Source organism: Miniopterus schreibersii (assembly GCF_964146895.1).
Source record: "Miniopterus schreibersii genome assembly, chromosome: 3".
NCBI lineage: Eukaryota > Metazoa > Chordata > Mammalia > Chiroptera > Miniopteridae > Miniopterus > Miniopterus schreibersii.
The window spans coordinates 68,492,011-68,507,583 of record NC_138103.1 but is presented as its reverse complement, the minus strand read 5'-3'; the positions used below and the strand labels follow the sequence as shown (position 1 = coordinate 68,507,583).

The window sequence follows — 15,573 nt, the reverse complement described above, 5'->3', positions numbered from 1 at the left end:
AAGTTCTTTGTTGTAGAAGAGAAAGAACTCTTTATCATTCCAATTATAAAAACATAACAAAACCTGTTTTCCCCCAGTTTTTGAAATATAATTGACATACAACATTGTATAATTTCAAGGTCTACAATGTGTTGATTTGATACATTTATATATTGCAAAATGATTACCACCATAGCATCGGCTAACACCTCCATCCCATCACATAGTTACCATTTCCTTCTTGTGGGGAGAACATTTAAGAAAGGTGATACCATGAATTAAATCTGCAGGGCAAATATGTTTAAATCTTTAGTAAAACAAAGAAAATTTTATGTTAGATTGCTTTAACAAGTTTAAAGAGTTAAACCTTCTTCCTCCCTTTATAATTAACTCTATGAATGGGAGAAGTTTTTAGGGTAAGCCAATTGAACTTTTGCTACTTTTCTGCAGGGCTGTCTTGGGCATAAAGTTAAATACAGTTGATGTATTTAGACAGCCAACTTTCCATTCTGTAGATGTATCATTAGTTGGAAAGGTGTCCCCAAGGAGAATTAACTGTTGGAACTGGTAGGACCTACTGAGGGTGACTTAGAGAATTAATTATTTTAATTATTGATCCCAAAGATCACTATGCAAGTAACATCGAAGGAGTTGTAGCAACCACTACAGTTTTAAACTTGAATCCCGAAGTTGGAGAAATGGTTTATTAGCTGTAGAATCCACGTTACAAGGGCAGGTCCAAGTAGAGTATCTGTGCGAAAACAAGTCATGGTGTCATGAAGGGTGAACTCAAAGGGAAAGGAGAAACCTTGTCAACCTGCGTTGAATGTGTAGGTTATGTGATGCGATGCTGTTACTAAGAAGAAGGGTGGCTCGCTCACATGATGCTTTGTTTCATTAATAGTGTCTTCATAAATTAGTTCTCTCTTTGAAGGAGAATGTTTGTTTTTCTACACTTTAGAACTATCAGGGACAAAGGAAAGCAATGCAGAGGGCCAAAAGGCCTCCGGAAGAGAGTTTATAAGTAGGGGTTTTCCAGCCACTGTTAAAATGTGTCTTGATGGTTTAGTGTTCTCTTAAGGAGTTTAAAGAGCAGTCATAATATTTCTTCTTATCTGCAGGGAAAGCCATTAAGTGAGAATTAACAGTTCATTACGAAGGACTCAGTGGGAACTGCCAAATTCTGTGACATCCACATCTCGTTTCAAGCCACATACCCAAACCCATCACCTTCTTTCTAGGCAACAGGAGAAGGGAATGTGTGGGCCAGCGATGTTTGACAGAGGAAGATATCTGTTTATCTTTCTGTGAATAGAGGAAAGAGATCTGTAACTAGTAAGAAGAAGATTTGTTTAACACTTGAAATGAGCTCGGCTGGTGTTTCCATTGGTGAATACCATTTGCTGGCTGTAGCTTTAGAAAGAAAACAGAGAGAGGCTCAGGAGCTTGGCTCTGTTGGTTGGCCCCGACTTTGTGTCCCAGGTCTCATTAACCAGGGGATGGCGCGTTGCATTATAAGACTTGGGCCACAGACTGTGTAAAATGTCATCTTTGTTTTTCGGCCCCCAAACTTTGCACTGGACAGCAAGTTTGAAATAGCATCAGCTGAAGTACCAGTGGGTAGGAAACCCATAAAGGACAGATTTATTACAAAATACAAATGTCCAGGTATTAAAAAACGCTTCCTGAGGAGTTTTGAAATTAATGCATTATGGGTATTGACTGATTTTGGGGTTTTATGTTTTTCTTGGAAATCTTGACGTTTTTCGAGCAGTTGTATATACACTCAGTATTTCTAGCCTTCTGTCACTTTGGATGGTATCGAAAGGGACACGTATCTCCACACTTGCTTTTCTGACACTTTAAGCTGCTGTTCTGTCCCTTTGGTTGCTAAGGTGACCCACTGGGTAAATGCTAGCGGTGGACAGTGTTCTTTAAAATAGGTCCGATGGCAAATGGGTAAAATTGCTTCATGGCACTCAGCCACACACACACACACACACACACACACACATTCAGACACACACACACACTCAGACACACACACACACATTCAGACACACACACACACACACTCTGCACACACACACACTCAGACACACACACACACACACACACCCTCTGCATCGTTTGTGAGGTTTTAAATCCTCAGTTTAAACACGTTTCCTCTCTCTCCCATCCTTTTTTAGCTTTTCATTTTTAAGGGATGGCTTTTCTGGTAGGAAAAAATTTAATACAGAAGTGAACTCTTAAGGAAAAGTGTACTTTTTCCTCTGTTAATTGAAGTTGTAGCTCACATCCAGAGTGTAATATTTCTCAGCTGGGCCTTTGCACTCGCAGCTCTGGCTTTCAGTGAAAGGCAGTGAGCGGACCCCTCCTGGCCGCCGGGGAGTGGCCGGTTTCCTGGCTGCATTTGATATCAACTCACGTTGCGGGCTTCCAAAGGCCATTTCCAAGATAGGTTGAATCGACACCTTTTCTGCTTGTCAATAATCCAATTAGGTCGCATTGCATTTTTGTCTCCGAAACAAGACAGGGTACCTGGTGAGTGAATTGGAGGTGCCTGTGCTGTGAGGGGAGAGCAGAGAACGCCTGGCGCATTTGGGCGTTCAGCAAACATCTAATGACTGCATGGATGGTGGGTGCAAATCGTAGCCCTGAAGAAATATTAGCAAATGAAAAAGTCACTGCGCAGCCTGGAAAGGGTGCCTGACATAATTGCTGCTGATGGCACCGAGTGAGCGAGCGCCTGCTGCCCAGGGCGTGGCTGAAGCGCACTCGGCTAATGGCCCAGCTGGTGTCTTCTGCTGATGCAATCACAGTGCCTCCTGAGCAGACAGCCAGTTCCCTTAAATTATGCTTTTAAATTATAGCCAGAGGAAAACTGTTTTCAAATGTACCACATATCAGCTTAGTGACTGTTTATTATACTTTTTGGTATTAAAAGACCAGACAAATGTATATGACTGATAAGTCCCCCAATCCCGGCTTTCCTAGCTCTTGAGAACTCTGTCCCATTTAGTATTTTCCTTGCAGCCCCCTTCTGTCTGGGGCAGATGAGCCTCCCTTTGTGCCCCGATGGGAATGTGGATTGAATGGCACAGCCGGCTCAGTTCCTCTCTGTCTGGGTGATCTTGCTCCCAGGATGGTACAGGTCATACCTTTTAATGTTTGCCATTAGAGCAATTCTTAGTCATTCTGTGGCAGTTACAATTAGTTCAAACAACTCCTGGTACCAACTAAACAGGAAGGGACCTATTTATTTGGGGATAAAAGATTTCATTTTAATTGAACACCTCCACCTCTGCCAAATTGTATAACCCCTTTACAGAGCTTGTTTTCCTGACTGCTGTTAGGAATCTGAAACTCTATAACAAACATAATAATTTATATATGTCTTACTGTTTCCTGTTTCAAGCTCTTTGGCTGATTCTGTGCTCTGAACTTTTATACTGAATGAGAAAGAGCTCTCAAACATTTTGCTTGGCTTTGTATGTTTTTTTCCTCTCCCCTCCCCCGAAACAGTAGAAGATCTCTTTCCCCCTGCCTTCCCATCACTCTAGGAAGTGGGTAGATTCTGGAAGAAGGAGGGGTGGGTGGAGGGAGTGACATTCAGTCCCCTGCGCTTACTGTTCCTTCCCATTGAACTAGATGTGAGGATGGAGCCAGAAAGGAGGGAACAGGGAGCTGGGCTAACAGGACAGGCCTGGAAAGCCCTCCTGGTGGAGGAAACAGGCCTCCCCACACACACGCTGTCTGTCGGGCTAAGCACAGTGAAGCACACCTGGGGTTTGGGGGTGTTTAGGGCATTTACCGGGCACGGCAGGGAGTACCTTTGAAATGGCAGACATCATCCCCACCTTTATCAGGGGCATTATTCTAAAAGGGAATGCAAAACGTTTAGGTGTTCCTGGTCATATTTTTCTTGGAAGAAAACTGTGTCCTGTATAGCCATGGGACACGCTCCCCAGATTCAGATTGGGGTTGATGACTTAGAAAGTCCATCCTAGTGCGGCTGGTAACAGTCTCACGCTGACAGGCATGTTGGGGAGTGTACATGCGTGTGTTTGTTTTGTTACCTGACCCTAACAACCCTCTTCCTGATTACCATTTAAAAAGGAAACAAAATGGAAACATCAAACATGCCTTGTCGGGAATCGGCTAAGAAAACGAATCCTACTTTCTAATAAAACAGACTTAAAGGTCAAAATTTAAAGGCTAAAATAATTAAAGGCAAGCTATTTAATAGCCACCACAGTTCTTTTGAAGATATGAAGTATATTGAAATGTCGGTGTGTGTGCGTGTGTGTGTGTCCCCGCACGCGCACCACCTTCCCTGGGCTTAGATGTTTTGACATTTCGGATGTCACCTTCCTGGGAGTCTGTGCTGTGTCACTCAGGTGCATGATTGGCAAATACACATGAAGTCCGTGTCATTTCACTGGGAGGGCTCATTTATCTTTTTAAAATATAAGGCCATATGTTCACTGATCTAGATATAGAAATAGCAGTATAAATTAGTTTAAATGTAGACTAAGCAGTTTTCTTTGCATCCATGTGCAGTGGAGTATTTCCTGGTTGTTTCAAACTAGAGCTTTGCTGGACGCTGGCTCCCCCAGTAGCATCCCCACCGCCTGCTAGTAAGACAAAGCGAGCTTGCTGCGTGCTGTGTAGGGGAGAGCTCCCCTCCACACATCCTAGCAGTGTCTCCGGTGGGTAAGGCCAAGTGCAGTTTATTGAGGACTTGACGTTTGGTTTAATGAGGGCCTTTTAATGCAGGGGAGGGGTGGTAGGGTGGTGGGCAGGGAGGGGAGTTTGACTAGGATTGGATAAGGGTCATGATATAATAAACATTGGTTTCAGGGCTTAAAAACTGTATGTTGAAGAGTTGACGGGTTTTAAAGGAAATTCCCATAGTGGACAGTCAGTCATTTGCCTGAGTAAGTAAATGGAATAGTCAAGTTATGCTGCTGAAGACAGTGGGATAGTAAAATCATGTTAGTGCGGACGGTAAGCTGTGTGGAGAAGTAGGTGGCTTTTGTCCTGAGTGTCTAACTTGTATGTGGGAGTAGGTAGTTCATGTCTGAGTTTAGTTAAGAGATATCAGAGGCAGAACCAAGAATGAGAGATGCTCCAAATGGCAGCTGCAGGTCCAAATTGCTGTAGTTATTAAAAGCTGACTTCCATGGGTGCGCACCAGGGAAAGAGCCATTGGTCATTCATTTATTCATTCATTCATTCATTCATTCATTCATTCATTCAATAAACAAATATATATAGAGCACATCACATGTGCCAGTCACTATGCCAGGAGAAAGGACAGAGCAGGCCCCTCCCTCTCAGCCCTGTCGCCCAATGTGAGGCAGGGTTGTCTGGATCTCTTTCAGGTACACACATAGTCACAGTACTTAGCAGGAGGGCATGTATAAGTCAGATTCTTACTGCATGTTTAGTCCACAGATCTTGAATCTTAGAATTTTCATGTTTAGCTTGTTAAGATTAGGCTTGTTTTAAGGTGTGTCTTGATGTCTCTGGAGTCCACGGGCCTGGGCTGGCTTTTTAAATGTAAGCAAATTGGTTCTTTTACATATTTCCAATGTAATGTTTATCACGGGCCGCTTGTGTTCCAGGCACTGGGTCATTGCAGTGGAAATACAGGTGCACAAACTCTGTATAAACCAGGTGGTTTAAACATACACAAATAATTGAGATTTTAACAGTCAATTGCCATTCGACTCCACAAATACCAAATGACTTCTGTTTGTCAGATAGGTTGCTGGATGTTAGGAATAAAAACTTGAAGGACCCCCTTCACCTGTCAGATGATATAGTTAGGAAACCACCATAGTATATAGAGCAGGAAACACTGCAATGAAACCAAGACACGCAGATGAGCCAGGAGCTGGGGTGGCTTTGGATACATTGAAATAATCCCACAGATCTAATAGATGGATGAAGTTTGGGGAGGACCATGGTCTCCAGTTTTCTGGACATGTGAAGCCCATTTCCTTTTTTTCTTTTTTAATTTAATTTAATTTTTTAAATTTAATTTTTGTTTAAAATATTACAGATGTCCCTTTTTCTGACCCATTCCACCCCGTCCCATCCCCCTCCCCAGTCCCTCTCCCCTCCATTGTCCGTGTCCTTGGGTTGTGCATATCTGCATATAAATTCTTTGGTCACTCTCTCCCCCTCCACCCACCCACCCTCCTCCATCCCTCTGACATTCGTCAGTCTGATCTATGCTTCCATGTCATTGAATTTATTCTGTTCATCTGTTTATTAAGTTCTTTAGATTCCACGTATAAGCGAGATCATGTGGTGTTTTTCTTTCTCTGCCTGGCTTATTTCACTTAGCATAATACTCTCCAGGGGAAAGCAGTATGGAGGTTCCTCAAAAAATTACAAATGGAGCTGCCTTTTGACCCAGTGATTCCACTCCTAGGAATGTATCCTAAGAATCCTGAAACACTAATCAGAAAGAATATACACACCCCGATGTTCATAGCAGCATAGTTTACAATAGCTAAGATCTGGAAACAGCCCAAGTGCCCATCAGTAGATGAGTGGATAAAAAAGTTGTGGGACATTTACACAATGGAGTACTATGCAGCTGTAAAGAAGAAGCCCATTTCTGTCCCAGTTTTTCATCAGGGGAGAGCACGTCTGAGGACAGGGGGTGGAAACAGGCTGCTCTCTGGCACTGGCCCCTGAGAGCCTGCCCTGCTGCAGGAGCACCAGCTCCCCAGACAGTGTCTGACCCCAAAGGGTGGTCTGCTCCTGGCACCTGTTTCCCCTGATGACGTTACTGCACGTGAGTGAAAGGCGATGCGAACGTGCACCGTAGTGGGTGGAAAGAGCAGACTTGACTCCAGTACCTGCCTGACCTTGGAAAAGTCACTGAACTCTCCACATCTCTAAGATGAGTTGTTCGGATTAAATGCTTATGATGGTTCCTTCCGGCTCTGCCATTCTTATTGTGTCTGATATGTGGTCTCTGATAAAATGTATGAGACAGAATTTGTAAACAGAGGGACTAATATATGTGTGTCTTCTCCTCAGTTGTTCTTCCCAGAGAGTCTCTGCTCCACTTGGCTGTGCGATGGGGCCTGCCTAAGTTGTCCCAGTTCCTCGTGTGCCTCCCGGGGGGAGCTCAGGCCTTGGCTTTGCCCAATGAAGAGGGTGCCACGCCTTTAGACTTAGCTTTAGATGGTGGACACTCCACGCTGGCCGAAGACATCACAAAGTGAGTTTGGCTACTTAGTAGTTTCTCTCTTAATCTGTTTCTAGAAAGTCTGCTGTTCATAATGGAAAAATGGAAATAACCAAACCACAAGCTAATGTTGGTTTATGTTTTCCCATTAGTCCTCATGTGTAAGGTACAGGTGTATACATATCACATACGCAGATATACAGATATATTTGGCATTAACACTTCATGGGGGAGGAGTAGTTAGGGGAAGATGCCTTAAAATCTCTATGAGGAGCTATACTTAATAATAATTAATAACCCCTACTTATCTTTCAGGTTTCAGCTTTAATGTCGCTTCTTCAGAGAGGCCTTTTGTGTGATGGTCTTTTATGCTTATTAATTCACAGCAGTAATTGTGACTAAAATCATTCACAGTATTAGTTGTAATTTAGAATTTTCTATATATAGTGATCACCTGTTTCGTATGCCTCCCTCCTAAATCATCGGAGGGCTGAAACTATTTCTGGTTCACACACTGCGGTGTTCAGCCTGTAACATTCACTGAAAGAATATAAATGTTTTTGAATCAGTAAATAACAGAGAAACCTTAAAACACTATAAAGCCAGTGGGTGGATCAGGATCTAGTGAAATAATGTAAAAGAAATAATTTGTCAGCTGTGAAGTTGTCTGTGTTGACGATGATATCCACACTTTCAGTGAATTATGAATGTACTGTTTGTTACTTAGAATGGTTCAGATCGGTCATTATTTTTAAGCTATGAAACAAGGATTCATATATGGTAATTTTCTTCACTTAAAATGTGGAAAAAACCCCCCAGATAAATGGGAAAGTAAATTAAAAATTACAAAGCGCTACATAAATATGAAATGTTGTCAGCATTACTGTAGTATTAATGGACTAGTCTTTCTCGTTTGGCTCATAGAACCCAATGTAATTAATTTATGGTTTTATGGTACATACTTGGACATTGGAGTAGAAGTCAGAGCTTTCTGTGTCTCCCTGGCCCCCCAGTTTGGTCAGATGATCACCAACCAAGGAGAGAGCCCATCCACAGGGAATTGCCCTTTCTTTTGCTCTAACATGATCCTGCTTTTTTGGCTAAAACAGGGAAGACAGGACTTAGTGTTACATTGAGATCCTGGAGGCTGACTTCATCCTTGGTAGCTTTTATCTTTCTACAGGGTCCAAGACCTGCAGATATTACGTGTTTTAAAAGTTTACACATCTAATACATCCATTCATGGGGTTAGAAGTAGACGGACTGTAAGCTAAATGTAGACCTTCCATTTTTTAAATTAATAGCGGTGATCGGATTGCTCAGGCTCGGAGTCCGTTGTCCATTTGCCACAGCGGCTTGTCTTTGGAATAGGAAGGTGTTTCCTGGGAGATTCTGGAGTCCCTGCCAGTGATTAGTGCCCAGAGTTTAGGGAGATGCCCCAAACCTTAGAGTGTAAGTGCTCTTTATGGATCTCTTGCTGTCGCCCCGTGTGATGGAGATAACGTTTATTTGGTTGGAAGTACACTACATTTTTGAAAAGCAGATCTTCATGAACAGAATGAAGTCACGAGTGGAGGGGAAAGAGGCAGAGCCCTGGTTCTGCGATGTAAGGAACCTGGGAGCAAGCTGTTGGGATGTGACGACATGCTGGGGGGCTGTTCCCTGGGAGACACTCACATTTTCCTCCTGAGGCTTCTTTACTGTGTTTATCGTAGGACCTGATCAGCCATCCAGAATATTATGATACTAGCCATGGAGCCTGCATACAGCTAATAAAAGTGGAACTGTTCTTAGCCAAACGGAACAGAAAATATGCTGATAGTCAAGAATTTAGTTCGGGAATGTTGTTCCTTTGTGTATGAGTGTATTCAGGCATACAGCACGATCGAATTTATGCATGTTTTAATTTGCATGAGAACATGATTTACAACAGTCGGCCAGTGTGTTCTGAATATCTCACTGTTTGCAATATCCAAACCTCACCACGTTCCCTGGAGATCATGTCTGTTTTCCACTGTAATCATCTAATAAACGGGTGGCTGCTGGCTAATTTGCTCTACATGTGGCTCCATTAAAGGGAGAGGCATCTTTTCAGAGTGAAAGGGGAATGAAATATTGAGGTAAAGCACTATGCTTAATAGTCAGCACTGTTTCATTATGTACATAAATCTTTAATGTATATGATACATGTGAATGGCTTTTCCACTGGTATCTCCTCCAGGTGGAGAAAGAAAGATGGCTTTAGTGGAACCTGCTTCCATGATCTTCTGTACTTACTGTCAGCAGGTGGCTTTGGAGGACTGTTTCGCCGGTCGGATTTGCGATACCGGGGGCAGCGAGGGTGCTGGGCTCGGGGCTGGTGCTCCGGAGTGTGCGCGGGTTTTGATTTGTGCCGCTCAGTTTCCAGGGCAGACGCTCCCCGGGCTGCTCCCGAGCGCGGCTCAGCGAAGATGCCGTCCTGCGGTACACCCACGCGTCGGAAACGCTCACGCTGACGCTGAACCACACGGCCGAGCATCTGCTGGAGGCGGATATTAAACTCTTCAGGAAATACTTTTGGGACAGAGCCTTTCTCTCCAAGGTTTGTGCCCCATTATCCTAGCCTACAGTAACACGCGCCCGTGGAGCGCGGGCCGCACGCATTGTTTGGGGAACCGTGTTTTCCTAATAGAAGCCCTGGGGCCGGGGAATTGGAAACGTACACAGTAGAATGAAGATTATTATGTAACACTTCTATAGTAGAAAATGGTAATTTATAGATTATTCTTGTTTCTTTTATTTTTTATGAGCCAGCCTTGCCAATGTTGGGTTTTAAAGTTCTAACATTGGAAATTTTCTGTTAATGTATTGACTATATTATCATTCCTATCTAAAGCAGTTGCAATTAGGGTTATTTTACATGTGTAATACCTACTTGTGGGGTTTCTTATGGCTTAGGTGTGGTTAAGCATTTGTCCCAGTGTACAGATTCTTCTTGAATGGGGTCTGCTCACTTAAAACCAGTTCTTTTTTAAAGAGGGTTCTGCCGTCCCACCGGGGCCCAAACACCAGCTATGAGGGCTGTCAGAGCATGCCCATCTTGAGCTTTAAAATGTTGCATCTTCATTATTTTAATTTTTTGTGTGGAATCTGGAAGAATATACAGACTTTTTACATCTTATAATTATTATTAAGCAAAATGCTATTTTGAGTAAAAGGGCCGAGCCGATCTAGTTGAGAGCTGCTCCGCTGGGCAGAGGCTTGGCCTGGGAGAGCACTGCTCGGGATGAGCTCTGCTCGGTGCAGGTCCCTCAGGGTGGAGCTCAGCCACATATGTATCCTCAGACCGCCACGGGCGCCTGGCAACACAGCGCTTCAGAAGGGTGGAGCAAGCTCTGTGTATAGATAGCAACGATTATTGAGCTTTCTTTCCATTGTAAGATCCTCCAACTTCTCGGTTTGGATTTGTGATTTCTCATAACACACTTGAGATAACGCTGACCTCCTTGCAGAAGGTTTAGGAGTAAGTGTAGGTGCTTCAATACTCTTTCCTGGTGGACTTCACAAAACAAAGACCAAATGGAAATTGCATTCCACTTACTTAGAGATTTTTGTTTCATGAAAAACACTGAGAATGTTTGTTTATGATAAAAGCATCAGTTACAATGGAATGGCCTGTGTCCCAGGTGTTAGCACGCCTCTTTTTCTTCCTACCCCGAGCTGTGTGGCTGGGTGACCGGAAGGGAGCAAGGCTGGAATTCTTTAGGATATCCAGAGTCATTAATTCTTACGTGCCCAACAAAATGTTTTTATGGTATTATTGAATTAAAAAAAATATTTGTGGTACTTCTTACTTGGTTAGATGTTATTTTAAATGTAAGCAGGTGGTAATTGTTACATAGGCTGTCCACACTAAAGCTTTACACTTTTGGGTAACAAATATGATATTATGTATTGCAATAAAAAAGTATTTGTGCTTTCTTAAATCTTAGGTGTCTAAAAGTCTAATTTTATATCTGACTTGATCTGAGGGACTAATTCATCCTCAGTGAACCACAGTATATCCGCAGTATTGCTACGGAGGCATCTTCAGTCCCAGGGTTTGGGCATTGCCCAGTTACCTGCAGCTTCTAGAACAATAGTAAAACCTTGCTGCAGAACCTAAGTTTGCTGGACCACGCCTGAGAGCCAGTCGGCCGACCCCACTCAGCCGCACTGTTCAAGTTGTAAAGGATTCTTGCCCTCACATCCTGTTACAGCTGGCACTGGTGGGCTGGTAATTTGTAATGAATATTAAACGTTAAACAACGACAGGCTGGTGCTACATATCCAAACTATAAAGATATTAGGAAATTAAATAATAGGCAAAATCTTAGCTGAATCTTTTAATCGTGTTTTAGTTCTCTCCCTGTGGCAGCGTTTTGTCCACGAGAATGCTGAGAATTGATGCACTGAGCTTAGTCACATGCCCAGGGGGATGCAGGCGTGTGTGTCGGTTGTAGGGTTGTCTGCCCACGTTTGCCCACGTGTTCAGTTTGGGACATGTGCTAATGCAGTCTTGGGCTGTTTTACCATTTGATCCATTAACACATAATTCTATATTTCTTCACATTTTCACTGGCTGTGGGAAATCCATTTCAAAAGAAAATACGAGGGTTCCAAAGAGGGCAGCTTCTCTCAGAGGCTCACAGACTCCGTCTCAGCGGGGTCAGCCCGCACCTGTGTGTGAGCCTGCAGCCCACGGCCCACGCTCAGCCTGGGTCCGCTGTGTGATGGTGGTGCTACCCCTGGGTCCCCGAGACCCCTGTGTCTTAGGGTGTGGATGGGGGTTGGTCTAGGTGGGCAGATGCATAAAACAGTCCGGTTTCAAGATGTTCTGTTCTCTGTCTTCTTTTTGGTTCATGCATCCCACTCCTGAGAGCCTTGCTGTGACCTGGGGAAGCGGTAGAGGATTGGTTTCAGGGAAGTTTTGGCCCACGCCGCCAGGTTCCTCCAACATCTCTCACGGTCTTTCCTGACACGCTGCTGGCCTGTCCCAGCTCTGAGATCCTTGAGTGTGATTTTATCTCTTTGTTGCCTGTTCGAAGCCTCAAATGCTATTCAGTGATTTATGTTTTTCTTGCTTCCTTAGACTCTTGAAGAGCAAGAAACCAGGCGGGAGGAAAGCCCAGACATGCCCTCCAGTGCTGCAGAAACCGAGGAAGGTATGCTCGCTCCCTCTCCCTCGGGTCGGGAGCTAGGAAAGCGCCCGGGACCAGCTAGCTCGCTGGGGCTGAAGGGCACCGTGAGGCGGAGCCAGAACCAGGGCTCAGGGGCAAGGCCAGGGCTGTGGGCTACTATGTGGCCCCGGGTCCTCCAACAGCATCGAATGAGATATACTGCGTTTTCCCACTTTTTTTTTCTCAATTAGCATTTACTGAGTGCTCTTCTCCAGGTCCTGGGCCAGTCCCGCCGCATTCCTGATCTTCAGGGCACTCTCCTGACACACAGAGGGTTCCCCTCATTTGCAAGCTCCGTTTGCTCATCCCATTTCGCTCACCTGTTCCTTAGCTGTCCCACCTCTGTGGGCCCCTGCTCTGCGCTGGGCTAGTGGGCCTTAAAGAAGACGGAGGATGCGAGCTGTTTTTGTTGTCCCGAGGGTCGTGGGGAGCACTCCTGGCCTGCAGGGGTGAGGGCCGGGCTGCGGGTGTTTGCAGGGTTCAGACAGCCCCGCCGGCCCGGGCTGTCCTGCTGCGTGTCTCACAGTCCTGAGGGAGCCTCAGAGACTGATGGTACAAATCCACTCGCGGTGGGAGCCTACAGGGGGTGAAATGTTTATACCACATCGTTACTGCTCTGTTCCATGTCCTGACCCATGGAGTCGTGTTGATGTTGCATTCGTACGTAACACCCGGGTCATTTGCCGGGATGGGGTACTTTCTTATTTTCTCCAGCTTGGCAGTTTCTCTGGATGTGCAGTCTCTGCTTCCACTCAGGTTCTTCCCTCTTTACATACACAAATAAGTCTGACCTGTTAGTGAGTCCTAACAGTAAACACACGCTGTGATTCTAGGGAGCCTTCTCACCTGCCCTGGAGTACTCCTGCACTTGTTATGTGGAATGGATTCTGATATTTTTGTTTTCTTTTAAAAAATATTTTATTTATTGATTTCAGAGAGAGGAAGGGAGAGGAAGAGAGAGAGAGGGAAACATCAATGATGAGAGTCATTGATCGGCTGCCTTCTGCACGCCCCTGACTGGGGATCGAGCCGCACCCCGGGCATGTGCCCTGACCGGGAATCGAACCCCGATCGCCTGGATCCTAGGTCGATGCTCAACCGCTGAGCCACGCCCGCCGGGCTGTTTTATTTTCTAAAACACAGTAGTTCCAAGAATCTGACTACATCACCATGTCTTCTAGGGTAGTTAGGCCAAAGGTTTTATATATTGAAATACATATTATTTTTTATCGGTTTCCTTTTGCTTTATATGTTAGAGCACTGTTTTTATTTTTGACATTATATGTGAGGCTAGGGTTGTACGTATTTGGGAGTAGGGTATATTCTCTTTTTAAACCCAGGATCATGGAGGGGACATTACAAACTGTCTGTTCATTTAAAGAGACGACAGCCTGATAGGGCTGAGAGCCACCGTGCCCGTTGCTGGGGCTGCTGACAACTGGTTAATCCCTTTTATTCTGCATGTAATTAGAACGTAGAATAATTTCGTTCCACGTATTTGTCAGGCAGTATACTCTTAAACTCTTTGTCCCCATGTTTGTTAAAACAGTCATCTTGGAGAAGGAAAGTCTGTGGAAGTCTGTGTGGCCCACCCACACGGCACACACTCTGGGGGAGGCTGACCCGCCGAGCCTCCCACAGGGCACCCGCGTGGGCCCCGTGGAGACGCCCTCTCCGTTCGCTGCTGCGGGCAGCGTGCTGGCTGTGCCCGAGGTGGCGCTGGGTGACCTGCAGGGAGACCTCTTCCGGTCGCATGTCAGGAAAGCTGGCTTCGCTGAGCGTTTGGCTGGCTTTACTGCTCTGACTGTAACTGATCAGTTTCTTGCTTCTAGTTGGCTGATTAAAAGGTGGAGCTAAGTTCCTGGCCGGCCGACTGCGAACGTGTGGGGTACTGCCGGATACATTTTTGCCTTACTTTTATTTCTTAAGCCTTCGCCCTTGCTTTGTCTTTGTTTTTTAAAAAAGTCAAGTTCTGATCTTTACGTAATGTCTTGTATATTTTTATTCCCCTGTGATACACCTTCAAACTAATTTAGAACAATGTAATGTCTAAATATGTACTTAAATTCTAAGTTTTTGCCCATATGGGATGAACAATTTGAGAATGGGGCAGGAAAAAAAGCTTTCCCAGCACATTATGGTAAGTGCTACAGGAGTCTTATGGCTATTGCACTATCAGAACTCTGTAGAATGTGATGATGGAGTGGTCAGGGAAAGCTTCCTGGAGGAGGTGACCCTGGAGCTGTGATCTAATAAAGGGAAGGGAATTCTAGACAGGGGAAATATATGCAATACAGAGCCCTGAACCAGATGATGCACTGGAGGAAATGTAGGTCACTTTACAGTCCTGGAGTATGGTGTGTGTGGAGTGTGTGTGTGTATGTGTGTGTGTAAGTAAGTGTGTAATATGCCAGGAACATAGGCTTGGGATAGAGGCAGGTTGCAGGGTTTGTACACCAGGTGAGAAAATGGAACTCTACCCCAACAGCTCTAGGAAGCTGTTTGAAGTAAATAATATTAGATTATTATTTTAGAAGGGTGACTGTGAGAGTGTGGAGAATGGATTGGAGAGGCCAGAGGGCTGCTGAAAGTAAGGCAGAAGAAGGCCAGCATCATAGCAGTGCAATGAGTTTGGAGAGGTGGGTTCTGTCCTGAAGGTGTAGCACATCATGTGAGTGTCAGCGGTGAGGTGATTCCTGGTGTGTCCCTGGATGGACAGGCCTTACGGGAAGAAGGATCAGTTTTAGACAGGTTGAGTTTGATGGGCCTAGGGGACAGATGAGTTAATACATACCTGGCTGCTAGTTGGACTGAAGTCACTCAACCAATAAGCAAAATAACCTGGACAGAAACTCTAGTCCTCTAATTCCAAGCAACATATGTATTTTATAGATCTAAACAATGCTTTTACCTGTATGTGCTTGTTGGACAATAGAAACTGTATGCATGTTCCAGCAGAGGGCAGTATTCAACTAAAGTGAAAATATTCTATTAGCTTTTGTCCTTTCATAACCCTGGAGGTGACTCAACTGGAAGAACAAAACATTCTGAGGGTAAGAGCTTGTTCCCCCCCCCCTTTAAACTCCAAAAGCAAACTTTCCCTTTGACATTTACTAGAAGATTCTTAAAAGCTCATGTTTTTCTGTTCCTCCTGCAGCAGCAGACAGAGGGGGATGCTCTAAG

At 44.6% G+C, this 15,573-nt stretch overlaps 1 protein-coding gene across 1 annotated transcript in view; it reads left to right on the top strand.

Annotated features, from left to right (window-relative positions):
- The window catches only part of ARHGEF28 (Rho guanine nucleotide exchange factor 28), a 245,968-nt gene that overhangs the window by 91,658 nt on the left and 138,737 nt on the right, over positions 1-15,573 (top strand). Inside the window, exons 5-7 of the mRNA XM_081132719.1 lie at positions 7,042-7,225; positions 9,593-9,773; positions 12,303-12,375. Of these exons, the coding sequence (XP_080988845.1) occupies positions 7,042-7,225; positions 9,593-9,773; positions 12,303-12,375 (438 nt within the window). The remainder of the gene's footprint in view (positions 1-7,041; positions 7,226-9,592; positions 9,774-12,302; positions 12,376-15,573) is intronic.